The sequence below is a fragment of the Xiphophorus hellerii genome, chromosome 16, assembly GCF_003331165.1.
Source record: "Xiphophorus hellerii strain 12219 chromosome 16, Xiphophorus_hellerii-4.1, whole genome shotgun sequence".
Taxonomy (NCBI): Eukaryota; Metazoa; Chordata; class Actinopteri; order Cyprinodontiformes; family Poeciliidae; genus Xiphophorus; species Xiphophorus hellerii.
Window position 1 is genome coordinate 12,428,599 of NC_045687.1, and position 26,260 is coordinate 12,454,858.

Sequence of the window (26,260 nt, forward strand, 5' to 3'; positions counted from 1 at the left end):
GGGCTCTACCCACTGAGCAACGACCCCCTTCATAACCGACTAAGACAAGGCCATAATATAAAAACATTAAAGTTTGGTCTTTGCAGGGTCTTGAAAATGTATGTGCTGTTGCTACTGATGGGAGGTTAGCGTTTCCAATCTATAGTGTCTAATATATGCATTAAACACTTGAGGTCAGATTGTGGTGGTTTTCTATCATGATGGTAACATCTCTTGGTCCTGGTGTGCTTTGGGGTGGAGAAGTCTGTTTGCAGCAGTGATGGCTTATGCCAACATGAGGCATGTGAGAGTTTGATTCAGGACTTTGCATAAGGCCATGCCTTGTGCTAAGGGTGCACCCTCATCACACACACATTTGGCTGGCATCACTCAATTTTATTTGTTGCAAAGTTGTTTGTGTTTTGACCAGATAATTTTCTGTCTGTATCAAAAAGGTTAAAGTAGCAACCTTGTATGATGTCCCTGCCATACAGACATTTCCATGATAAGGCCCCTTGCACATAAACCTCCCATTTAAAAAATGGGGGAAATGTTTCTATGTACATTACATTGGATTTGTGAAATATTGTGAAAACCATGGTTAGGTTTCCTTCCACTTCAACCTTCTTAGTGTACTTTATTCTGCCAAATACAACCCTAATAATTTTTAAGTGATCCTGCAATGTTTGAAAGGTTGTTGAGCTCCAAGAGACTTAGACATTTAATATATCTAGCAATCCCTTTACATATGAATGTTACTGATTCAAAATGTTTTTTTTTCATTATAAACAATGTCTCATTTATCAGTACAAAGTTTTTTTTATAGCCCATTCCATCCCTTTTCTTTTGTTTTTTATCTTGCTTTCTTCTCCTGTAGGACAAGATGTTGCGAGTGTTTGATCCCAGAGCCCAGTTGACACCTGTTCAGGTAAGACCACCAGACTTTGATAAATCATTGGAGGAGTTATGACCTTCTTGGTCTCTTAGTAAGAAAAGTCCTTCCTTTCAAAATCACTGTTGTATGGGTGTAATCACCACTGGTGATTCACCGCTATTGGTTAATGACTAAATAGTGGTCATTTACCAATAGCGGTGAATGACGCTAATCACTAATGTCCATCGCTAATAGGAATTAGCAATTAGCAAATGTTGTTTTTCACCCCAAAATGTATCTACTATACGTTTTTACAGTATCATAGGGAGCTCCCACCGGCCACTCAGTGACTCATCTTGCTCTAATTTATGAATATGATGCACATGGTGGAGTCCCTGCCCTCAACTTCCCACGGTACCCACCCCTCTCTGATACAGTGTGAACTTCTCTTTCTCAAATACTCCTCTTTTTTTACCCTCAATGTAAATCTCTCACTGACCCCCACATCTGAGCCAACGGTTGCCATCACAACGAGCATCAGCAGGAAGGCAGAGCGGTCGAGTTGTTTCAGAGCTGAGAGGAGAAGAAATAGAAGTGTCATGAGAGGCTGCTCACCGTAGAGCAAATATTCTCACACATTTTGGTGGTGGACCTCCCAGTGTGTTTTAATTACTGGGATGCTCAGCCCGCCTCGTGGGCTCTCTGGTTTTGTAAATACGAGGAATCCTGCGAAAACACAGCATGCCACAGCATATTAAATATCGCATCCCAGAAATACCTGGGAGGCACATCAGCTTGTATGGCAATGAGAGGGGGAGCATATTTGTGTGTTCACGCTCTGTGTACATGTGTGGACTCTTTCATCTGTTTACACTATGTGCTCAACCATGCGTTCTTTATTTGTTTTGAAACTTTCGAGATCTCTCTGAGAAGCCTAGCGAAGATTTCTGCCAGTTAACGGAGCTCTCTGTGGTCTGAGCATGCAATGGGAACTTTGAAGCTTTTCTTTGAAATACTCTGCCTAACAAATTATTCAGTATAATTCAAATGTAATTTAAATGAGCTTTCATGTAAATCACTTGATGCTATTGAAGGGGTGAATGAGTTGCATACTGTTTCTGGTGACAGGGTAAAAGGATATCATCTTCTACAATTTCTAAATCTGTCTTTTTTTTTATTTAACATCAAAATCAAGGCAGTAAGACACTTGTTCAGCTATTTTGTCATAAACCCAAATATTTTAGTTCAGGAGTTGTGAATTAGATGCATTGTGCATGAAATGTATACTGCAAGGTTCTTGATCTCCTGCATTGTTGCATTTTGTGAAATTAAGTTATAAATTACCACAAACTGTTTTATTCAGCGTTATCTGTATTTAATCTTAGAAAATCCAGTCCAGAGTGTAATAAAATAGATTAGCTCAATTCTCTTTACAAAGTGGGAAGGATGAGAGAATGTACCGCTCAAATAAATCATTGGGCTCATGCCAAGTGTTTGGTACAGTGGTGGGTCTGTGATTCTGTGGGTCAGTTTCTCTCTGGGAACTTTGGAGTTTATGCCATCACTCTGATTTTTAAAGGTCAGTCATTCGAACTCATACATCAAACTAAAGATGTGCTGTCTTTGGGTTTTCAGTAGGATGATGATCCAGAACATGGTCAAATAGACGAAAATGGGTCACCAGACATAGCCCTCTTCCATGACCAATCAGTGGGCCAAAAAGCTGTGAGATGACGCTGGAAGATCTAAAGAGATCATGCAAAGGGGAAAGGCCAAAGACCTTTGTTTTAATGCTCTACTCTTGTGAAATGTAGCAGGGGAAGATGAAAAGCTTTGTGGTTGCCTTCCTGTCACAAATGTTCTTTGTCTGTCTAAAAAGAATCTTTGGTTACTTTAGTCTGCGGGTTTGCTAAACAGCCTTAGAGCCAATTTGAACTGCATTTCCGCTATCTTAATGCTTTCTCTTCTCCCTAAACTCCCTGATTTATTCTTCCGCCCTCATTACCACAGAGACAACTAAGACGTGCAGATGTGATTCAACCCACTGTCCTCTTCACACGGCATATGACTTAACCACCTCAGACCTTCAAAAGTTGAGGCACAGATTTAAGTTATTAGAGGGTTACTCTGGTCCTCCTTTTTTTCCCTATCTCTCTCTGAAACTTTGAATCACATCAGGTCCAGCAGTCAGAGGCTTTGGTTTTAAAGGCCCCGGAGAACAGATTGGGAAGAGCCTCACCCCGACAGCTTTCAGATGTGCAACTGTCTCTGGAGAATGGGAGAGCCACAGCAGCTCCAATTAGCACCCCATCTGTTGAAAAGTGGTCAACGGGGTGCGGATGACGAATCCTTAACATGCTGAAATGTAGGAGTACAGTAATTTGATTGTACAGACCAATGAAGCTGCCGAACACCATAAAACATGGCAGAACACAGCATTTCTCTTTTTGCTGAGTGGTTTCAGCAAGATTCCTTAAAGTATTTCTTTGTGCCTGATGTGAGGACAGTTGTAAAGCACGTTCTCCAACTTGCATTTTGATGAGCAAGTATAAAAACGGCAGGAAAAAGGCCAGCAGGGCCACAAAGAAAAATGAGAAGGCCAATGCAAGGGCCAAACTATTCGACTTTGTAGCGATTCTGGGAGGTCCGGTTGGCTTCTTACATGAGTTACAACTAGTTGTCCTCATCAAGAGAAGCCACAAGTCTTCCTGAAAGTAGTTCTGGGGAACAGAAACCCAAGGAAACTGGAGCTTGTTAAAGCAAGTCAGAGATTTCACTTAAAATGTCTCTATAATAAAGAGCTAAATCACATTTAATGATTTTTACCTGATTCAAGATTCCTCCCAATGTGTTTAGTAAATAATCCTAGTATTTACATAATTATGTAAATTTTGTTTTCACTGTACGCAATCTTGATCCTCAGCCAATTCTTTGTAGCATTGGCTAAGATTGAGTGGAGAGACTTTGTGAACAATTAATTTAAAGCACTGCCACAGATTCTTTATTGGATTTAGGTCTGGACTTTGACTGGGACATTTACCATAAACCATATGCTTAGATCTAAACCATTCCATTGTAGATCTCCCTGTATGTTTAAGGTTATTATCCGGAAGACAGGTAAAACTCTACCTTAACCCCAAATATTTTTAAAGGCCTCTTTAATTCCTTCTGAATTGCCATGTGAGTTGCATCCCCAAAAACATGATTCTTCCACCACCATCTTTTACAATGTGTATGGTGTAAATTTTCCACCTTATGTATTGATTAGCATGTTGACCAAAAGCTCAATTTTGACCTGTGACGAGAGCACCTTCTACATGTCTGCTGTGTCCTCTAAGTGTTTTCTGTCAGCTATTTAATTGAGTTTCTTATGTGTTTAATTCAGCAATGGCTTTCTTTTAGCAAAATCTTCAATAAACCTCGGACTTGTACAGCTGTTGTCTTGACAATTGTTTGTTGTTAAGACAACTAACAGCTGCTGTCTTGACTAATTTTCTCACCTGATGGATCTGTACATCTCCACCAGTTACCATGGACCAGTTAGCTGCTTCTCCGAATAATATTCTAGATACCTGATCTGTCAGTTTAACTGGGCATTCATGTTTTCAGTTAAATGTTTAAACTATGTTCATATTAAATTTCTCTGTTCACTGAATGCAAATCTACACCACACTTTTTATTTTTTACATTTTATTTTTGAAAACCATTCATGCTTTTCCTTCTATTTCACAATTATGCACTACTTTCTGTTGGGCAATCAAATAAAACCCCAATAGAGTGCACAGAAACTTGTGTTGGTAACATATAAAAATTAAGTCCCACAAAATGGAGACTTTTTAAAACCACCTGTGGTTAGAATCAAACCTGCAAGGACATTATTGATAAGTCTATATTTTGATCCTGATTCAGAGGCTCTATGACTGAGTCAGCCTGCTCTGACTCAACCATAAGTGGATCTCCCCCACTACCTCTCCAACCACCAGGTGGGGAAATTAAAGCTCTTAATTACAGTCTTACTCTTGCTGTATTTATGGAAAATGGAATTACAGAAGAAAATTAAAGTCTTGGAGAAAACGAGCAGTAAATATTTTGTCTATAATCTGGTTGTTGAATTTTACTAAGCTGGCACACAAGATTGTCATGAAGTGCGGGTGGTGAGAGTGGTGAGGCAGATGCAGCGGACCCAGGTTAGATGAATTATGATGATTTAATAATAAATAAGTCCAGTAACACGGCAGCTTGCACAGAGACACACCGACGACGAACGGACTAGACATTGACGTAACATTGACGAGGACCCGACGAGGAACAAAGAACACAGGTGGAGTTAAATACATGGGAGGGTAATCACAGAGACGAGACACACCTGGGAACAATCAAGGGGAGGACAGGACAACGAAGAGACTTAAGGACACAGAAAACTCTAAATAAACACAGAAAAACACAGATCCTGACAAAGATAGAAAATTGTCTGGATGCTTTTTCTGTTTCTCTGCAGTAGAGAACTTTATTCTGGGAGAAAAAAAGTCTTTATTTGACCTGATCTGTTATTATTTTTAGCCTCAGTCCTTTTTTTCTTTCTTATTGGAAAAGCCATCTTATGTATTATATTTCCAAATTTTTCCAAACTATTGGGATTAGGGAAGAAAAGGATTCACTTAAGATCTTTGAATTGCTTGTTTAGTTAAAAACACACTCGGTGTGAGAACGGGAAAATGTCGAATAATCAGCTTTTTCTGTTTCTGTAGCCTCTATTCTCGGTTCCAGCCGCCCTGCCATGACATCCCTCGACTGGCCTCTTTAGATAAGTTGCTTTTGGATCTTTGTGTATTTAGGCCTCTGTGCTACGTTCCTGGTCAGAGCCACAAGACTCCTCAGGCTCTTCACTCACTTATTCTGACCTGATACTAATGAGACACGTGCCTTTGCGGGCGTTTGTCTTTCTTCCACTTGTCTGCGTCTTTTGATCTACCTTCCAATGTCTTTGTATTTGCTGCGTGTGTGGATCTGTTGTTGAGAGTGTATGTGTGTGTGCGCGCGCCATATGTGCTTAAAATTACAGTGCCGAAAATACCCCTCATAGTTTTGGGCCACTACTGGCCATAGAGCTGTCGATCTGCGGTTGCTGGAAGACGAGGCAGACTGGAAAAGGGAATAGTTTGCTGGACTTGGGGGCCAGATTCCTCTTTTTCAGCCCGAGCTTCTGCTGCTATGGGTGAAATTAGAGAGCACCGTGGGCTAGAAGGGGTTTGGATCTGATGAGGCAGCGCTGGGCAGGGCCAAAGAAAAGCACAGTGGTTTCAGTACAGTACCATCTTTTATGCCCTTCCATAAATTACAGTCTGAGCTTCCTGGAAGGTGTGTTCTCCTTTCCCGTGATTCACAACAGAGCCAAACTTAACTGTATTTAAGGTTGATCTTGTATTTCTCTTTTGCGCTTAAATTTATCTTTACGTCAAGAGTAAACCACAGGCAGACAGACTAGGACTTTGTGCGCTCATTTCCCATTCTTTTAGTTTCGTCTCACAGATTAGAAGCTAGATGGAAACGGGCCTCTTGCACAGCCTGGACAAGGAGGAAAAGTGCTTCAATTGTTTTTGATTTCTGGATTGTGAAAAAAATTAACGATTACATTCCCCTTTTTATCTCTTTCCATGTGTCCATCCTTCCCTTCATTTATCTGTCCCCTCCTTATTTAAAGCTTGACCACTTTGAAAGTATCTGCATTGTACAGAACAGAATAGAAATATCCCTTTTTCCCACAATGGGGAAATTTCTGTGCAGTACTTTAAAATCTGGTTAAAAAGGGTTAAAAGTCTGGGAGTTACATTCTGGAATTTTGACATGAAAAACGTGTGGGAACCCTGAGGACTGAGGTGAAGGCAAAACAGAAAGACGATATGGTTAGGTTTAAAGTAGGCCTCTTTGTTTCTACATGTGTTTTCCTCAATGCCCCTTTTTATTTTAAAGTGCAAATCTACAGCTAAAAAAACTTATCTGTGATATCAGAATTACAAAATGACCAGGTAAACTTGAGATAAATTCAAGATAAAATGTCACGGCCCATTTTATTGAAAGAAAAGCTCAATGAAACCACAAAACAACTTGTGCATTAGTTTGAATTAGTTTTTTTTTCTTTTTGCATGTTCAGGATGGCTGTAATCTTCATTATCCGAGTTGCGAGAGCAAATTTGGCTCTCAATGCATCCAGTGTTAGGTTTGAGTTATTTAAGCGCTCATTTAAGGTGCTCCAAGGAACCTTTTATTAATAATAAGTAAAATATTGAGTTGCATTTGTAAAAATATCTACCTAAACACTTTAAACTCAGTGACCAATTAGAGATGTAAAAAAAAAAAAAAGTTTTAGTTTCAAAATTGCCCTGTTTTCTGAACAAGCAAGATTTTTCTCACCGAAGGCTAGTGAAGGAAACGTTTGTCGTGTTTTAGTGAGTGAAACTTGTGTGTGGATTTGGAAAATGTTTAAAGCAAACCCTAGAGGGATGCAAAGTCAACACTGTGAAATGTGAAAGAAAACATATTTAAAGAGCAGCAGTCTTGTTTCAAACTTCACAAGATGCATGATTTAGACCCCTATCGAGCCAAGATCTACGTCTAGGTTTTAAAAGTTATTTGTAAAAGTAGCTCAGATGATCATTTTAAAGTGGAAAAGTCTTTTCAAGGGATTTTATAACCAGAATTGTTTGCAGCCTTTTATTACAAGCTGAGGTCAACACAAGTTTCTCTTTCTGGCTCTCAAAATAAGTCAGTGCTTTTTTAACAGCCTTACTTTAAATATAGACATGTAAACAAGATACACATTTAGCTGCTGGGTTTTTCTTTAGCAACATTCAGCTCTCTGACCGCTCCATCTCACTCCTGTGGTTTGCCTCTTTGTGAATACTCACCTTCTTTTCCAATCACTCACAAACCCAGCAGATCATGCCTGTATCTCTCCCCCCCATCAAGCCCTGCTGGGTTCAGGACCTGGTAATGGCCAGCGGTTAACTCAGCCCAGATGTTCAGTTCCCCTCGTGTTTTCTCCTCTTCTTGTTCCTTTGTTCCATCTCTCAGCTCCCTGCATTACTGGTTACCACCTCGCTGCCAGTTTGAGTTTTATGTTAGTCAGGAAAAAAACTGTCAAAACTCTTTTCTAATGAGGAGATAGGATTTTATCCTGACGGGTGAGAGGAATAACAGAGTGATCTGGATAATCCATCCACTTCACTGGATGGGATGGGTCTCAGTCAGGATTGATCTGTCAGTGTTGAGGGTTTTATGACCTACGGGAACTCCTCTGGTTGGCCTTTTTTTCTTTTATAAGTAACTTGATCATCTTGGAGAGGTTTTACTTGATGATTTATTTAGATTGTATGTTTCTATATAGCTTACTGCATCCTGAGATGCAATTGAGGCAGGAGGAAAAAGTCCATGGCTCAGTTTCGTGGGCATCGGCAGCATGATTTGAGGTTTCTGGTTGCTTGTACTAATGAACAGGGTCTTCTCTTTGCATTTCTGTGTGTGTGTGTGTGTTTGTGGGTTTACGCTCTGGGTTGTTGGTGAAGATTTTTCCTTTCACATTTTTTATTTGGAGGAAAGGGATAAGGATGAATGCCAGCTGGCAAACATGGAGATCTTTGCTAACATGTGTGCGCTGTTTGTGAGAGGAGGCCTCATTAGTGAGCTGGCTGTTCAGAGACCTCTATTTTCCAACTAATTAAGTCCCTATGCACACATGTGGATCACACCTGGAGCCAAAATGGAATGGTGATTTGTGCTTTCTGCTGAACCATCACGATAATGAAGAGATACTTTAGTGATTTCTGATGATTTTTTTTATCTACCAAGTTGTTTAGGAGTTGTGAGCTATGTTAAATTCACAAAAATTACTGAAATAAATCTGTCTCTTAATCATCAAAATGAAGTTCAAATGAACAAATTTAAAGAAGCAAGGAAATTCTGTTAGATTTCAGATTTGAATAGCTCAAGTAAAATGATCACATTTCAGTCAGTGACTATATAAAAATAATTAGTATTAGTATTAATAAAGGTCTAAGGTCTATGTCCTAATGATATATTGATGCAATACCAAGCAAAACAAAAATACAAAACTGTGATGCTAACAAATGCAAAGATTTCGACTATCACTAAAGTAGAAATTATTTTTCTTTAAACATTTGAACCATCACCAGATTTTTCTTTCTGATCTTTAATACCCAATGTTAATTTGAAGCGGAGAGTTTGAAAGAGACAAAAATGCAGTGACTGGGTCAGTCATCTTCTCACACCACAACCACAATAAAACTGAAAAAAAAGAGAAACAAAGTATATGCTCATTCGTAGAACTGACCGGGTCACTCCAGGTTTGTGATTCCCTTAGTCCTGTTTCTCAGTTTGGCTGAGAAGGAAAATATACACAACAGTGACTACTCTGCTCACCTCTGACTGCAACCAGAGCTGACACATTGATTAGGCTTGGAGCTGGGAAAGGCATCTTGGTTTGTTTGGTTTTTGCATCAAAATCTTAAAGGTCTGTCCAGGAATTTTGTAAAGGGTTCTTTCGGAGTTAAGTTAAAGTAAAGGTCACATATATCTTAACTATTAATACTGTTTTGCAAATCACTATCTGAGTTTTGTCGCAGTAATGAGGAACAGTTTGCCTTCAGTGAATAAACTAAGATGAGAATCTTGGATGCAGATTGGTCAACCTCAATGTGGCTCAAGGGAAATAAAGTGCAGTTCTGGCTCCATCCTTGACTGGCACACTGACCTTCGTTTGACTAAATGCTGCTGCTTTTTAATTTTCCCTAAGCAGCATAGCACAGTTTGTGTTTTCTTTTTACCATAGTCTTGCTTAAGTACTTGAGGTTGTCTTTATGTGGAGCTGCATGGAAGAGCTGAGTTTTCACAAAGACAGACTTGCCATGAACTTGAATCACTCTGGGGATTATGAGTGCATGCAAACTATTGCTTGTCTAACACGGATAATGTTTTGTTAGTGAGAATAAACAAGTCCAAGATGTGACGTAAATTTAGTAAGCATTACCAGATGGGAAACGCTGAACTAATACTAATTTGTTCATTCATTCATTAGCAATATATAACATATAGCTAATTTTTAGTACACACATTTATCAAACTTAATAAAGGGCTCAAATGATTTATCAGTGCTGGAAACAGATGGAAATTTCCTCATTGAAGAGATTGTTTCTATGTGGAGTACCATGCCAAAATTATTAGATTAGGAAATGACAAACAGTTTATATCAATTATATCATTAGAGCTAAATGGCTCAACTAATCAAGTGGAAAAACGGTTCAGTTATATTTTATTTATTTGTAACAAATCTATGACCATATATCACTGCTGACAAGCAGTAAAAACATTGCATTTCTTGATTCACAAAGTATATTACTTCTGCTTCTGTTTTCCCTTTTTTTTATTATTATGTTTTTTCCAAAACTGAGCACAGAGTAAGTTAGGAAGTTTTAATGAGTTACCTGAAGTTAGCTAACACATTGCTTCCCATTACATCCATGTTGCAGCACACCACTGGTCAGCTGCCTGAACGTCTACTTCAGCTTTCTCTTGCTTACAACAAAGCAAAGCAAGAATTTGACTGTGTGGAAATATTTGCAGTTGTGAAAAATTTGGATAACTAATGTTTGGGAACTAATAATCCTGCCACTATGCCTTTCACTTCAAAGCCAAAGAAACATATTTAACTTTTAGAAAACAAATCTCGATCACCTCCATACCACGTTTTTAATACTGTGGTATACAACATTTTATTTCAGAAATTATCACTAACCTTATATTTACTGTATTTTTTTTTACTTAACACTACATTAAAATAAAAATATAATACATTTTTGCACAAAATGTATCAAGAATGATTTTTGTTTTTTCCATGAAAGTTTTGAGTTATTACTCAAAGTTATCTCATACCTTATTTGCAGCCATTTGTTTCTGTACAAACCTAATTTTAAACCACATTGCATGACTGAGTTGTGGCAAATACATGCTGAGGCAGCGCTGTAACAATATTCCCCCCTACAGTGTTTGTGTTGCTGTTTATCATCAACGCTGGGAATGGGATACATGTGTGCATACCTGTCCAGGTTATTTTTATAGAGCAGTAAGACAGTGTTCTATAAAAATAACACATTTGTAAGAGTGGGAACTGTTTAACTTCTTAAATGTGCGTTGCACATGTCTTATAAACATCCCCTTCTTTCTCAACAAAAGCCAGTTTAGGCCATCTTTTGCTAATTGAGCCTCTTAAAGCAACCGGTTCTTCTGGAATTTGTGGTTTCATGCTAGAGATAAATACACGACATCCCTGAATAAAGTTGCTAAACATTGGGGGGAACTAAAGACCCATCATAACTGGGGATTCTTTGTTTCAGCATGAGCAGCAACAGGGGGTTGTTAGTATAGTGAAGATGAGGTGATTCATCAAGCTGTCACTCATCAGAAGCATACCCTGAGTAGGGTTCAGTATTTCAATATTTTCAATCTTATCAAATTACTTCTCGTGCACTTACCTTTCCCATTGTTTATTTCCTATCAACATATAAAACTTTAATATACATAATTTCTAAAAAAACAAAAAAACATCTAAGCAGAGATGTGTCTGTATAATTTAACGCACCAAACAAAGTGGAAGACAGAAAGGTAAAACCACAGAATAGCAGCCAGGATTTACAGCGGTCAGAAGGGTTCATGGCTGCACATAAATGACACCCCTGAAGGCCATGTGCCTCGCACACGTGTGCCCTCACTGGATGTCACTGCTCAGAACTCATGTTTCTTTACAAATGTGTGGGGGTACTTTGAAGATGTGAGGCCTCTGTGATGTGGTTTCAGAGACGGAGTGCAGTCAGCCAGCTGCAACGACTGCTGCTATAAGTGACAACAGGCACCGGAGGGCTTGGTCAGACTTTAGAAACTGAGGTGCTTCATGATGTCTCCAGCAGTACAGGCATGATTTGCTCCACCTCAGTGTCACTCACCCTGCCTCCATCAGACCCCTCCCTCTTGGAGGCCCGTGTCTGTTTTTGTAGAGCAGGTCTGGCGGACAGATTCTCATCCCAGCGTTAGGATTTTTTGTGGTTGTCAGCAGCATCATTCCTCCATCTGTCATTAGTGCCCCATCCTGCCCCACAGATCCCTGCTTGCATTTTAAGGCCCAAGCCACTAAGTGCATCTCTAGAACATTCGTTGCTGGAGCTTCCACCACAATAACCATCAAAAACCCCAGAGATCACCAAATGTGTACTTGAAATCTCTTCTGGCCGCCTTCTGCTTCTTTTGGACCCAAACACTTATTCAGGGAATTCAATCAACATGTTAATCATGTTAGTTCCAGGAACAGAGTATCTGTGTGCCGCGCTGTCATCCAGGACCAGCCGCTGTGACCATGGCTAGTTTTCCCAGAGGGATTCTCCTGCCAGTAGGCAAAGTGTTTTTGCTGCCAGTCTACGGACAGACAGTTTAAGGCATTCATTCTCTTCTTGCTTCAAAACTTAGACTATTCACAGTAACTCAAAAACATATTTTATTCACCATACAAAATCTAAATGCATGGATTTTAGTTTGCAAAAATATGGAGTTCAAGTTTTTTTGTGCGTCCACACACTAAGCAAATTATTCTTTTGTATCAGTTTAGGCCTATTTACAGTTGAATCCAGAAGTTTACTTACCCTGAATAAAAAGACACATGCACATTGATTCCTCCTTTTCTAAAGTTAAATTAGACCAAACCTTTTTTGTTTCAGGACAGTTAGAATTACCAAAATTATTTATTTTTGCTAAATGGCACAATAGTGAGAGAGATGTTCTAGATTTATTTATTTATGGGATCACAGAGATCTAATGTGGTTTTTAAAACAATAATAAAAATAAACTCAAATTAAGTTATTTTTTGAAAGTATTGATACCATTTGATAATTTCCGCATTTATTCACGTTAAGCCACAAACTTCAATGCACTTTACTGGCATTTTTTTGCGTGACTGACCAAGATAAGAAATATATGTATTTTAAAAAAAACAAAACATTTGAAGAGCTTTTTTTTTTTAATTGTAATACCACTAAATAAACAACTGGTCTCAGAATCCTAATTAGTAAATGGATTCCACTGGTGGGTAGAAAGTCATAGGACGTCCCATTTCAGTGGAAGTCATGTATTATGTTCAGCAAACATAAGACTGAATTGGACTTTTTGTAAAACTAACATTGTACATAATCCCAGACACACTGTTATTACATGATGAAAAACGGTAGTGGCAACATACTATGTGGATGTTTTCTACAGTCTATATGGTTTGGTCAAAGTTCATATTTAGATCTTATCAAAAATCTGTAGAAAACTTGAAAATTCCTGTTTTCAGACACTCTAAATTCAAACCTATTGAACTTGGGCTAGTTTACCAAAAGACATGACAGTTCAGTCTCTAGAAATAAACATGTGGGCAGAGTTGTTGGTCGGAAAGCCCACAATGGTCACTGAAATAACTTGACAATGAGGAAAGTAATAATGGATAAAAATGTAGTGAACATTAACCAGTAAAAATCAGCTATTCCTTTTGAATTGTGGTTAAGCAGAATTAATTTAAAAATAAACTATTGAAACAGGCCTTGACAAAAATTTTGGATCAATAAGGATTAAATTGAGAGAAAAAAACCTCTTTTAATCCCCCGAGGGCCTATTCTCCTTGTCTAATTAATCATAACTTCCTCTGGATCAATAAACAGTCACCTAACCTAAGTATCCTTATCTTCATTCATGCTTAAATATAAGAACAGAAGGGGTTTCGTACACAAAGGATTAAAAAATGGTTAAGAAGTATCAGAAAGGATTTCTGGATATCCCATTCTCCCTGGAAACTATAAATACATTTGGAACAGTGCAGCTTGTGAACCTTTTTCACAGGATCTGCAGGTTTGGCCTGGTGTCTGCTGAGTAGACCTTGTCTCAAAGCTGCGCTCACTGTCTGGCTGGCTCACATGTCAGCTGCATTTTACTTCACATGGGATTTTCATTTGCTGACTCAGGAGAAATGATTGTAGGGAAAGAGTGACTGCTGATGAAAAGATGAAACAACGATGACAATAGGCAAAGGTGAAGAAGGTGAAGCCGTATGAGCTGCAACTTACTGAAATTTAAGCAAATTTGTTTTTATATGCAATCATGTGCTCAAACTTTATTTGTGCATTGTTAGAAATTATCCTTCTAGCTTCTAAACTGGATGTGAAAACCAGATTATATTATCAACTTGTATCACTTTAATTTATCAGAAAAATAAGATCCAAATTGATTCTTAGCCTTGCATTCATTGCATTACAGGAGTTTCTGCTTAGAAAACCAAATTGACCAGTTGCATGTTAAATTAGAGGTAAATGATGTAAATTGAAATGATCTTTAACATTTTTGAAGAATTTCTTCTTTTTTTTTTAATAAAGCTGAAACTGCAGAATTCCCTCCTTATCTTTCCTTCAGATTTAAACTCCCTGTCCAGCTTCTGTCATCTTCCACATTTATTTTTGTCTGTGAGAAGCCTGAGAGTGTATGAAGAAGTAATGAAAATAACAGTTTGTAGCTTCTGGACATTCTGGAGAAATGAACAAAATGTTACATGGTTTCAATTAGGAGAGGAAAAAATAGGAATAGGGACAGAGGAAATGAAAGCATATAGTGGCCGGTTTGATTTCCATCTTCCAGCCCCTCGCTCTGCCCTATTTCTAGAAGTTTCTGTAGGGTTAGACTTAACCTGGATGCAGCTTATGCTGATTTAAAACACAACCTAAATGGCCCATGACGACAGAACAGGAAGAAGAAAACCTACTAATTACTGAAAAGACTCATTAGTAATGGATCAAAAGACTGAGCTTTGGTTTATGTAGGGGTGATGAAAGCTGCAGTAGCAATTGATTAGAAAAGAGGGGAATAAACTGTCTTTAACATCAGTCAGGCTTTAAAGGATATGCATATAAAGAGAATCTCAGAGAAAATGAGGAAGCAGTTAGAAGAGCAGCCGCAACTACAGCTCTGTGCAGCAAATGTTGCAAAAGACGTCTAACTTACCAAGTCCATATCTTTGCTGATTAAATGACTAAACTCTGAGCAATTTTGTTGTTCTGTTTGTTGTTCGCAGCCCTGGAAAAGACATTTTTTCTTTGTATTTTCATTCTGAGAAGCCAGACACCAAGACTTTAACTAGACCATTTTATTGCATGAATATATTGTCATCTATACCATTCCATTTTAGCTTTGGCTGTATTTTTTGGGGGTTGTTGTCCTGCCGTCGTCATACATTTTTTGTAGCCTCTAAAAGCTTTTATTTAACGATTATTCTGTATTTAGCTGCATTCATAATCAACTGACCAAATTCACTGTCTGTGGAACAAAACAAGTATCAAAAACATGTTTACTGTGGAGATATGTTTAGGGTGATGTACAGTCAATTTACATCTAGGCTAATATTTCGAATTTGCCCGGATCACATTCTTATGGTTTCCACGTAGCTTGTGGCAAACTGCAAGCATGACTTATTTTTGCTTTCTTTGAAAAATGTCTTTCAACTTGTTTCTTTTACCAGACCTGTGGAGTTCACGGCTAACAGTTGCCCTGTCAGCAGTTCTGTGGTTTTCTGCAGCTTCTGAAGCATTACCATGAGGACCTTGATCATTTAGCTAATTAATACTGTCCTTGCTTGGACTGTCATTTTTGATGCCTGGCCATGTCTTAATAGGTTTTCAGTTGTGCCATAATCCATTTTGGCATAATCAGTTAAGCAGTGCTTCATCAGGTTTTCAAAGCTCAGGGCTTTGCTGGATTTTATTTCAGTTTAGCAGAGTAAATGGGGTCTGAAAACAAAAATATTCTTCAATTTTCTGATTTTTATTTGTTAAACAAAAAATTATTTACATGCATTTAACTTGTGGTTGTAACATGACAGAATGGGGAAATGTAGTTAGTAGTGCACCAAAGGCAATTAACTTTCACATGAATTAAGTAGTATTTTAGTTCAGTCAAGTTAATGTCATTGTCATTGGCAGCTAGAAGGACTGGAGAGGGAATTGTAGAAAAAGCAGACAAATCCAAAGAAAACTTTTCAAAAACCCTTTAAATTTCACGGTACTGTGTATTTCTGGGAAGGTTAAAATGAGTAGTTACGATTAAGAATGTGATTGACACACTACCCTAACCACAGGCTGTCAACACGGTGGACAACATGAGGTTGCAAAAATAATCATTTCTTCTGCACCTTCACACATGGTGGATTTCTTTATGAAAAAATCCACAACTTTCATGAGATGATCTGCAGAACAGAAAGGAGGACAAAAAGAGAGGAGATAGAGCTTGTCGGTGTCCTTTATGTGTACACCGACACCTGATATTCGTCCTGGTGGTTGAATCAACATTCTCGGCTAGTGACACAGATGTGCACACAGTCTGTTACAGTTCAGGAGTTAAAAAGCTGGGGGGAAGCTACAGAAGGAGAAGAAGTGATACTCGTTTGTTTATATTGGGAGAGGATATTTAATAGGCTCATAAAAGCGTAATTGGCTAGACTGCTGAATGGCACTTTGAAGGATCTGGATCCCAGCTCGCAAAGTACATAACCTCCCTGTGAACTCATTCAAGGTTCAATTGTATTATTTCATCCATCAGTGCCGTCATCCTGGCTGTAATTCTGCTCGATTCATTGTCCCCACCTGGTTCATATCTTTTATCATTTAACAGACATAGAAAGTACATTGCAACGCCACTGAGGCTGACACCTGTGTTGGTAATATTTATTCCCAAGATGTGATATGGTTTCCTCTACTTCCTTCATTCAAATCATTCAAGCTGGTGTAGCTCATTCCCCACACCTCCTTTTGTCCTGTTTCTGTTATTCACATCAAGTCAGATTTGGATTTTCACTCTCTTTATTCTCTCTCCCTTTACATATTTTTTCAATTCCGTCAAACTTTGTATGCTGCGTGTATCTTTAAATGAATACTCTTAAGGTCAGTGGGTTTTCAGTTATATCCATATACTACTGTGGCAGAGAATTATAGTTTGGCATACACACACGCACACTCACAAAGTCCAGATGTTGTGTCCTCTGGCTGCCACTGGACCGTGGTAGTAGTAGCTGCAGCTGCCTCGTGGTTCCTTAGCCTGAAAGTTTGCTTTTACAAGGAGAAGGTGAGCAGAATAGAGCATAACCATAATCCTCCTTCATGGCTTCTGCTGCCAAGTCTCGAAGACATCCTAACCCGAGGGCTCAAGGCTGCACGTGTCTCAAGATATGGGTGTGATTTTGTTGGTGTAATTTACTCAACATTCTTTCAGCTGAAAGAGTTCATGCCAGTTTATTGGATTTGTATGGATTATGTTGCAGGGAGTCCAGTAAAGCACAAAAAGATGAAAAGTTTTCTTTCCTGAAAGCGTTTCTTTTAGACGTTTCTCGTAGAAATTTTTTAAATTTATTTTCTTTTTAGACTACGGAGAGGTAAACAATATGTAGAATAGAAATTTGTGCTTAAAATATATGACTGGAACCTTTTATGCTCCAGAAGATTGAATTTGCTTTGTTTGTAATTATTATTCCATTTATGTGTAAATTTAGTGTGATGTCATAGTGAACTATGTGAGTTTATTTCTGGTTTCCCTGCTTTTGCCAAACCTTTCTTTTAAGCTCATTTCAGGTCTCCTTAGTACACTGAGCTAATTTCACCAGCATGTTGAGGTCATTAAGGTTTTCTTCATCTTTTTTTAATTTAATTAAATGTATTTTATGGTTTCCTTTTATTGATTGTGTTTATCTGACTAAATTATAAACAAATTTGGTCAAAATTTTTAATTTTTAATATGTTATATCTACTTGAGTGAATTCTGACTTTAATGACTGAATGTGCTCCTAAGCTCCACAGGATGCACCACAATAATTTTCAACAATTATACTTTCAGGAGAAAAAATCTAGAACTGATGGGATCGGTTTTAGGTTTCCCTGAAAAGTGATTGCTGTGACTTTCCCAGCTTGTTTCCAGTTCAGTCATTAGCTGGACCTGTAACTTCTGTCGAAGTTGCAGCTGGTTGCTGGTTGGTTCATGTGTGTATTAACACCCACAGCCAATTTAGAGGCAAGAGTTAACCAAACAAGCAAACCTTGTGGTGATTGGAAGAAGCCAGAGCACTTTAACATGTGAAGGGGTCATGTACTTCTTCCACACTTGAGGTTTGGACCACGACGTACTGGCTCTGAGGCGTTACTGTTCCAATACAGTGCCCCAAAAATGCAACTCTAAATATGACAAATACTACAGCTAGTTGGTGTCAGCAGGAGCAAACTAACACTATTGTTTTGCAGTCTCACAGAGCTTGCAGACTCATTGTGCACTTGGATTCATCCTCCTAATCTATGGTCTTTATTAATTCATTGGACTGTCACCATGATGATCTCATAGGAAATGCTGTCACCCCCTTAAATGCTTTGCACTGCTTCTCAGCTGTGTGTCAGCATTACTGAATATGGCAACAACAAAAAAATGATGATGGCGAGTTTTTAGTGTTTACTTGTGCATGTTATTTAAACTCAACTGAAATCTCTAGCCAAGACAATGAATCACACTCATCTTGTGGCTCCCAGAAGCAGCTCTGCTATTATAGACACTTAGCAGTTTATAATAGTTTGATATCAACTTGTTCCTGGTTTGGTCTGAATGCCAGAGGATTGTTTTGACCGTGGAAGGAAGTCAGCCAGTCGTGTCGGTGATGAATTGCTCAGTGGCAATAGATTCAGCCTGTTTATACCACTCCAGCATCAGCCTTTCTTCCTTCTTGCCATTTTCTGATCTATTGCTTTTTTAGACCTGAGTTTACTCTTTCCTTCTTTCGCACACCACGGTTATTTTTCAACCAACTCTCCTGCATGGGCTTATCAAGACATCCCTGAGCTCTGTTACCTGCACAATGCAAACTAGTGCACTGCATTCCAGAAAATGGGCTTCAGCCATGACTGTGGTGTTTATTCTATCCAGGACTTATTATCAACCACGTCAGAGCTTTGGTCATGTTACTTCAGAATTGTTTTGGAAAGCCAGCCCAGCAGAATGTTTTGAAAATCCTCTTAGAGGATAAAGCTTTTAAAGAGCACACCAGGAACAAGAAAACATCTGTTCAACATACAGACAGAGTCAGTCAAAAATCTGGTATGGACAGAGATGAATTGTCCCTAAGAGAGGTGCAGAAGTTGAAGTGTGCATTTGATGTCGGTGCATGGACATGTAGTACAGTAATATCAAGTTCCTTGATAGCTGAGAACTATAAATTTAGTTTGAGCCGTCAGTGTAGCCTACACTCTATGTTCAGCCAGCTACCAATGATTCATACTTGTCCTTATTTCTCTGCACAGTCGTCTTTACATTGAAGCTTTACATTTGGACAAAAAGTTAAACCATTGAAAGTAAAGTTAATCATATATACAAATCTTAGATTTGTGAGCAATTGATCATCCATTAAGCGCAATAGTTTGTTTTGAAATGGCAGTTTGGATTTACTGCATTTTTGTACCTTTTAACAAAAGAACTACAACACCTAGCCTTCAAAATATCATATCCATCTATATATTGTTTGTTCATTACTCCACAGGATTCTGGATATTTTTATTCTTCTTTTGTCCTCCTTTTGGGAAAATATTGTAAGAAGAATAAAAGATTAGATTTGACAATAGCAGCTTTACGTTGATCTTTTTGCTTTGTTTTGATCTTAAATCCAAAAATAAATATTTAATACTCTACTTAAATGTTAGTTCTGAATTTGGCACCATTGACCACTGCAGTCTAACCTAAAGACTTGAATATGTGGTTTAGTGCAGAGGAATTGCTCTTGGTTTATTAAATTAATTCCTATCTCATACATTTCAGTTTGTTCATTAGTTATGGTGCTCTACAAGGTTTTGGGTTTGATCTGTTTTGTTTTTTTATCCTCTCTTCTAAGAAATTTAAACACAATATACACTATCTGTTATACTGATGACATCCATTGTAATAAGTGAAACCTAAGTAAACTAGCAAATAATTGGTGCTCCAAATGTTTGCTTATTGACTCAAGCAAAATTGAATATCTGTTTCTAAAAACCTCATAGACCTCTGTCAGTCCTTCAGTAGTTCAGTTAAGAAAAGATAAAACTCATCTGTGGAGCAAAAAAATCACCTCAAACAACTCAGTGAAACAGCATTATTCTTCCTGTGAAATAAAGGAATTGCACGTTAAATCAAAGAAGCAAAAATTCCAGAGCTTTCCTTTTTCCCCCAATATTTTAGATAAGAGTGCATGTCGTGTAGATATGTGAATACAGAGCAAAAGTCTGACATAGAGTCCAAAACGTACAATCTAAACAAAGATAAATGTTTACAGAAGATAAATGTTTCTGTAATTTGCACATCAACATGCAAATAAAAAAGACAACTTTGAAGTTTTGAGGAAGGACAAGGTTGTTTCCATAACTATATATTTGCAATTGAATGCATTTTTACACAGACTTAAGACAAATCAAGTCTGTGTAAAAAATTATTGTACTTGTACCAAAATTATAATGAAAATATTAAACTTTCCAAGTTGGATGCAATTTCACCATCAAAAATAAGTTTCAGAAAGAACTAATGCGTGAATAGAAAGGAAGATGTTGGACATTCACTCACAAGAAGTTGGCAGATCATTATTATAGTACTATCTGGACATCCAGGAAAGGAGCTGGCAGCATAAAGGCAGTTCATGTCCACTTTGTCTGTTTTAAACATGTCAAGTGAATATTAACTTGCTCAAAAATAAAACTACATGGACGGATTAACAAACTCAAATTCAGTCCTTTTTATTTGGAATGCAACTAATTTGGTTCTTTATGTGTACCATGAAAATTTACAGCCCACAAATCCCTTGACACTTGTTACAGTTTCAAAAAAACCACTTTGTTAACAGGGGTTTTAACATGCTTAGAACCTCAGAGGCAGAGCCTTTTCAGAACTACATCTACTAAAAAGATAACATACTATTATAGCACCCTGTGGAGAAGGGAGTGAACTTGTTAAATTCCTCTGCACAGAAATAAATAAAACAAGCAGCAGTTCAACTTGCAAAAATGAAAACCTCTCTTTCCCATATTTGTAAAACCCTAAAAGCTGCTGCATCTGGAAAAAACTAGCTCATACTGTCTCATTCATTGTCCATATGTATGTAAATGAGCATCACCTGGGGAACATTTTGGAGCATAGGAGTTCTCACTTAATGCAAAATTGAAGTAACCACATCCTCTGTGTCTTCCTCATAGCTTTTGCTCCCCAAACCACCAGTCTGGGAGTGAGAGGATGACAGAAAAAAGGGGAAGGAGATTTGGGGTTTGAGTTATTATTAACAGGAAGTGCGTGCTGGTTCCTCCCCACACAGATGTGCAGAGCTCCTGTCAAACAGGATTTAATCTCTGTGTTCATGTCAGCTTCAGCTGCAGATCCAAGAGGTAGCCAACAAGTCAGTGTTACCTACACAGTTTTGTTGCCTGTGGTCAATTAATGGTTACATGAGAATGAGTGAGTACAAGTTGGGACTCACAGAAAGACGTCTTTGTCTTCTTGCCATGGCAGACGCTTTCAGGATTGTTTGTTTAAGGTATTGTGGCTATAAAAATACAACAATAATTTTGAGAGACAGGGTGGGATTAGAGGTTAACAGCTCCTGTTCTGTGGAAAACGTATCACTATCTCGTGGAAAAGCCCAACTTTACTGCACATCTAATTCACAATTACAAGATGTAATGAGAGGTACGATAAATTGCAAAGTGTTAAAAGCCACCACATTTAAGGAATAATAACTCCAATAGACAAGAAGCATGACAGCTTAGTTCTTTACTCTGTTTTGTTGTGTACACTTACACCACACATGTGCATACTGCAGGTTCCAAAGTGATATCGGAGACAATACCTGCTAAATCCCTCCCAGTCGCATGACCTCTTCAACCTGAGCGTGTTGTCTTTACAAACATTCCTCTCATTTCAGCACTCCTAGTTGTTGCTGCTCATTACTTCTGACAACATGTGTCATCTGTCACTGAAGACCACCTATTAAACAGAGCCCCTCTCCGCTGCTTTGACAGGGTAATAACTATGGAAACGGAGGAAAATAAGTTGCAGCACCACAAGCACAGGCTTTTTGATAATCTTAGCTATATTCAGGGCAGAAGTCACCTTTTCTTTTAAATACCAACAGCAGGTTCTTCTTTTATGGAACCTGTCTTGTTCTGTTTAATCACAGAGCTGTGAGATCACTGGGAAGTTTGTTTACAGTCCTTTCAGTATCTCTGAAAAAATATTCACTCATCACTCTCATTAAATTGTTCCTAAAGCTTCTGTTGAGGTTTTCCTTTTTCAGTATTGAAGAGCTGAGTAAAACATGCTTAAAATGTCTGTTTGCATTATTTGTTCATCAGAGTGCCAAGAGCCTTCAGAGCAACAAGGACTCCCGGATCCTGTGGGCCAAAGATGACTTTTTATTGACCACCGGTTTTGATATGGTGAGAGCTATAAATCAATTCATCTATCAATTTGGGTTTTTTTATGTTTCACAGAACAGATATTGACTGAAAATGAATTCTTTAAAGTTTTAGGGGAAACATATATTTATTATTACAATAATGTATTATTAATAAAGAAAAACTTCCCCACAGCATGATGCTGCCACCAGTATGTCACCACGTGGAATTTATGTTCAATGTCATAAGCAATGTTGGATTTTCTACGCAATTTATTGGAAGTCAGATAGTTAAAGTTTCGTCTAATCCAGAGTCCACAAAATTAGCCAACTTTACACTGGCTTTTATTTAGGGTTATCAGATAAAAAGCAACTTAAAAAATATGCAAGGAAGATTTTCCTAATAAATAATAATAAAATAAATAGGTGCTGTCCATTTTGAATTTTAAACAAGTTGCTTGCATTAAAATCAGCAGGATTAACTCCACTGCAGGTTTTCCTAAATAGTCATGCTTTATTTTCAGTATGTTGGTTTAAATATCAGCCTTCCTTTGGTCACCTCTATTGTTGTGTTGGTGAATGTGCAGATGCGGACTCGTGAAGTGAGACTTTGGGACAGCAGGAAGCTGAGCTCTTCAGTCAGCTCGCTGTCACTCGGCACCTCCAGTGGGTGAGTACTGCATCTTCTTATTTCTCCCACCAGCAGACACGCCCTGTCATATCGCTGTCCCTATTGCACTTTAATACTCATTTGTCAGTGAGAGATTATGTGTTTCTGCACAAAGTGTGTCCCTCTGAACCAAAGATGTAAAAAATGCTGTATGGTTGGCTTATATGTTCGATTCGAGAAGCGGATAGACCTCCCAGAGTTTTGACACCGTCTTTCTACATTCCTGTCATTTCCTGGGTCTGGTCACACACACACTGACTCCTGTCATGTCTCAGTAGAGGGGAGGTTGTAGGCGTGGGTGCGTGTGTGTGGGTGTGCTTGTGTATGTGTATGTATTCAGCAGAGGGTCAGGAAACAGCAGCAGACTTACTGACATTTCTCCCCACAGTTCAGCCTTTGTCATTTCCCCAGTCACTAGATTTGTTTTTCCTAACACTGCTGCAGAGGACCGGAGGGTAGCAGGAGCGTGGCTGGTCTCCAAAGGAAGAAATGGGGGGAGAGAGGGTTGAAGATTCCTTAGTCAGTTCCAGTTCAAGCATTTCAGTGCCTAAACGTGAACTAGAAGTGATTTGTCCAAGCTATTGGTGTTTAATTGAGGCAGTAAAAAAAGCAGTGACATCATCTCTAACTAATTTTGATCATTTCTTTTGCTCTCGAGAGTGTCCAGAGTCATTGGTCCTCTCTTATGCTCTTTACCATTCAGTTCTGCTCACAGGTTTTCTGTTGGATTTGGATTTGAGACAGACTTGGAAGAAGGTTGATTTTGCCTCTGTTGAGTCATTTATGTATTGATTAGGGCTTATGGTTTTACATTAATATTCTGCAGTTTACCAGTAGAGTCCATCAGATTTTTACTCACATTTTTCATTTATCAGGAACTCTCACTTGAAGTGTTTTGGAAGGAGAGCACAAGACATCCCATTTTGTTTCAACATTTACTCAATATTAGTTTCATTCAGTCAGTTCTCTAATTTTAGGAGTTTAAGCTATTTATCTTTTGAGGTACAAATAAAAACATGTATATGTTTCTTCATTTACTTGGTTATATTAATGAAATGTTACAAACATTTTCTGAATTGAAGAGAGAATAATTCACTTTCAAGGCTGTGAAATGATCACAAGACAATTTCACAGGCATTTATTTTATATAAATCTCAACAGTTCCTCTGTCAATGATGGTACTTTTTAAAATCCCATCAACATCCTGCTCACTGTGCAGGTGGGAAAAAATAAGCTGTGGCTATCAACCGGTATCTGGATTCAGATGACAGGTAGTCATCAATTTCAATAAGTCTAGAAACTCTGATCCCCTCAGAATAATAGTACTCAAATGAAAAGTCAAAATTTTCAGCAATAAAATCTGAATAAATAAATTTTTAACATGGGTGCTAAGAGGTTTGTTATAGCTACAACATATCAGATTTTTAGATTGTGTACATATGCTTAAGGCTAAAGTATACTTGGATATGTTTGAATAGTTTTCTTACCCTGAGATTACAAAAAACCCCTGAATATCCGGGGGAATATGATTTGTTTTCTCCATTTCATGACGTGTCTAATCGTTGACACAGCAAGCCCTCGCCACTTATCTCCATTTCCTTCCACTTCCTCTTTGATTCGTCTGTGGCGAACCATTGCCCCTCAGCGTACCTCTCCACAATCATCATATTTCTTTGGAACTGTCATGCTTTTCATGGAAAGAGAGGATATTTTATGCCACGCATCACGCTGTTTCGGCGAATTGTCAAAATATGATGGGATTCATTCCATATGTCCGGAAAAATCTTTCTGGTATGTCCCCTAAACCCGCAGAGCTGAGTGTTAATTAGTTAATTTTTCCTGGAGAGTTCGTCTGTGGTGTCTCTGCTTAGAGACAGAGGAATGTTGAAGTTGACCAAGAAATACTTTAAAACTGCTCTTTTGTTTGAGTGAAAATACTAAGAGTTTAAGAGAATATTGTGAGAATATCTGGGGACTCATCATTTCCTCCTTTGGCTGAGTAGTCTTCTGTGATCCTTCATGCACTTTTTTATTAGTATTAATCAAATTTAAATTGCTCCTAAAATATCACAAGCCCAATTTCCTGTGTGTTTATACTCATTTAATTAAACCTAAAAATGTCCCCCTGGATGTATCTGCATGAGTGCGTGTGCTCTCCCATGTGCTCCACATTGGTTGCCATGTTTTAAATCACTTGAATCATCGGTTTTGATGGTGTATCACAGAGCTATTATTCACAAAGCCACATCACCAGATGGCTGCGCACCAGCACCGATATAAGAAGCAAGCAATAAAATGACAGATCAGATGTTCCCCTGAAATGGAGTATTCTGTTAAGAGACTATTTGTTTTATTGTCTGCACATGGTTCCCATGACCTTTTCTTTGCTTTGTTTTGAAACTGTGGCACCTTCCAGGGTTTGATCCAATCATCTGTCACAGACCGCGGAAGTATCAGGAGCCACAATTTCTGATTAACGCTTGAAGTATTCGAGATGAGTAGTTCTCTAAAGGTTTCAGATCTGCACACATTTGATGACCAAATATTGTACCTCATTTGAGTGACCTGATGTTGTGGTCAATGGGCAGGCGTACTGCTATTGGCAATAAAAGCTGATGATTCTAGCAGTTAAATTCTGCATATTAATAGACTTACAACAAATATTTAAAGTGAGTTCAGTTATATAAATAGATTTAATTTTGATTGCCAGTTTATTACAGTTCTATCCTATTACACACTGCATTCACATTCAGTTGACGATGCAAAGTGGTAATAAAAAATTATTTTAATAAGAAAGACCATATGAATGCTTTAAGTTCCTGATTATGCTTAGCCATCCTTCCTATTATGTGGCAACAGTGGAAAGGACAGACTCAGTTTTAACATAAGCATTGGTCCAGGAGGGTTTTTCTTTGTAAAGAAAGAAATTATGATTACCTCTGTAAATTGCTTTATGTAAAAAAGAAACACAGTTAAATGGATGAGTGCCGAGCCAGTGGATAACCAGTAGAAATGCAAACCATCAGAAGTGCAAAGAAACAAATTGTTCCTGCAGGTTTCACTGTTATGTATGCACAGCAGCTGTACTGACACTGAACTAGGGCTCATTCTGGAGCTCCGACATTCCAAGTCAGAATTACATTTGCAATGCACTTACAACTTTATGAGTTAGATAAATATCTCCAGGACTGTATGTATCATCAGAATATATTCATGTTTGATT

At 38.2% G+C, this 26,260-nt stretch overlaps 1 protein-coding gene across 2 annotated transcripts in view; it reads left to right on the forward strand.

The window, feature by feature from the left end:
* LOC116735223 (mitochondrial import inner membrane translocase subunit TIM16-like) overlaps positions 1-26,260 on the forward strand; it is a 120,498-nt gene that overhangs the window by 11,380 nt on the left and 82,858 nt on the right. For both annotated transcript variants that reach the window (XM_032586958.1, XM_032586956.1), the window contains exons 7-9: positions 857-907; positions 22,327-22,410; positions 22,955-23,037. In XM_032586958.1, the coding sequence (XP_032442849.1) occupies positions 857-907; positions 22,327-22,410; positions 22,955-23,037 (218 nt within the window). The remainder of the gene's footprint in view (positions 1-856; positions 908-22,326; positions 22,411-22,954; positions 23,038-26,260) is intronic.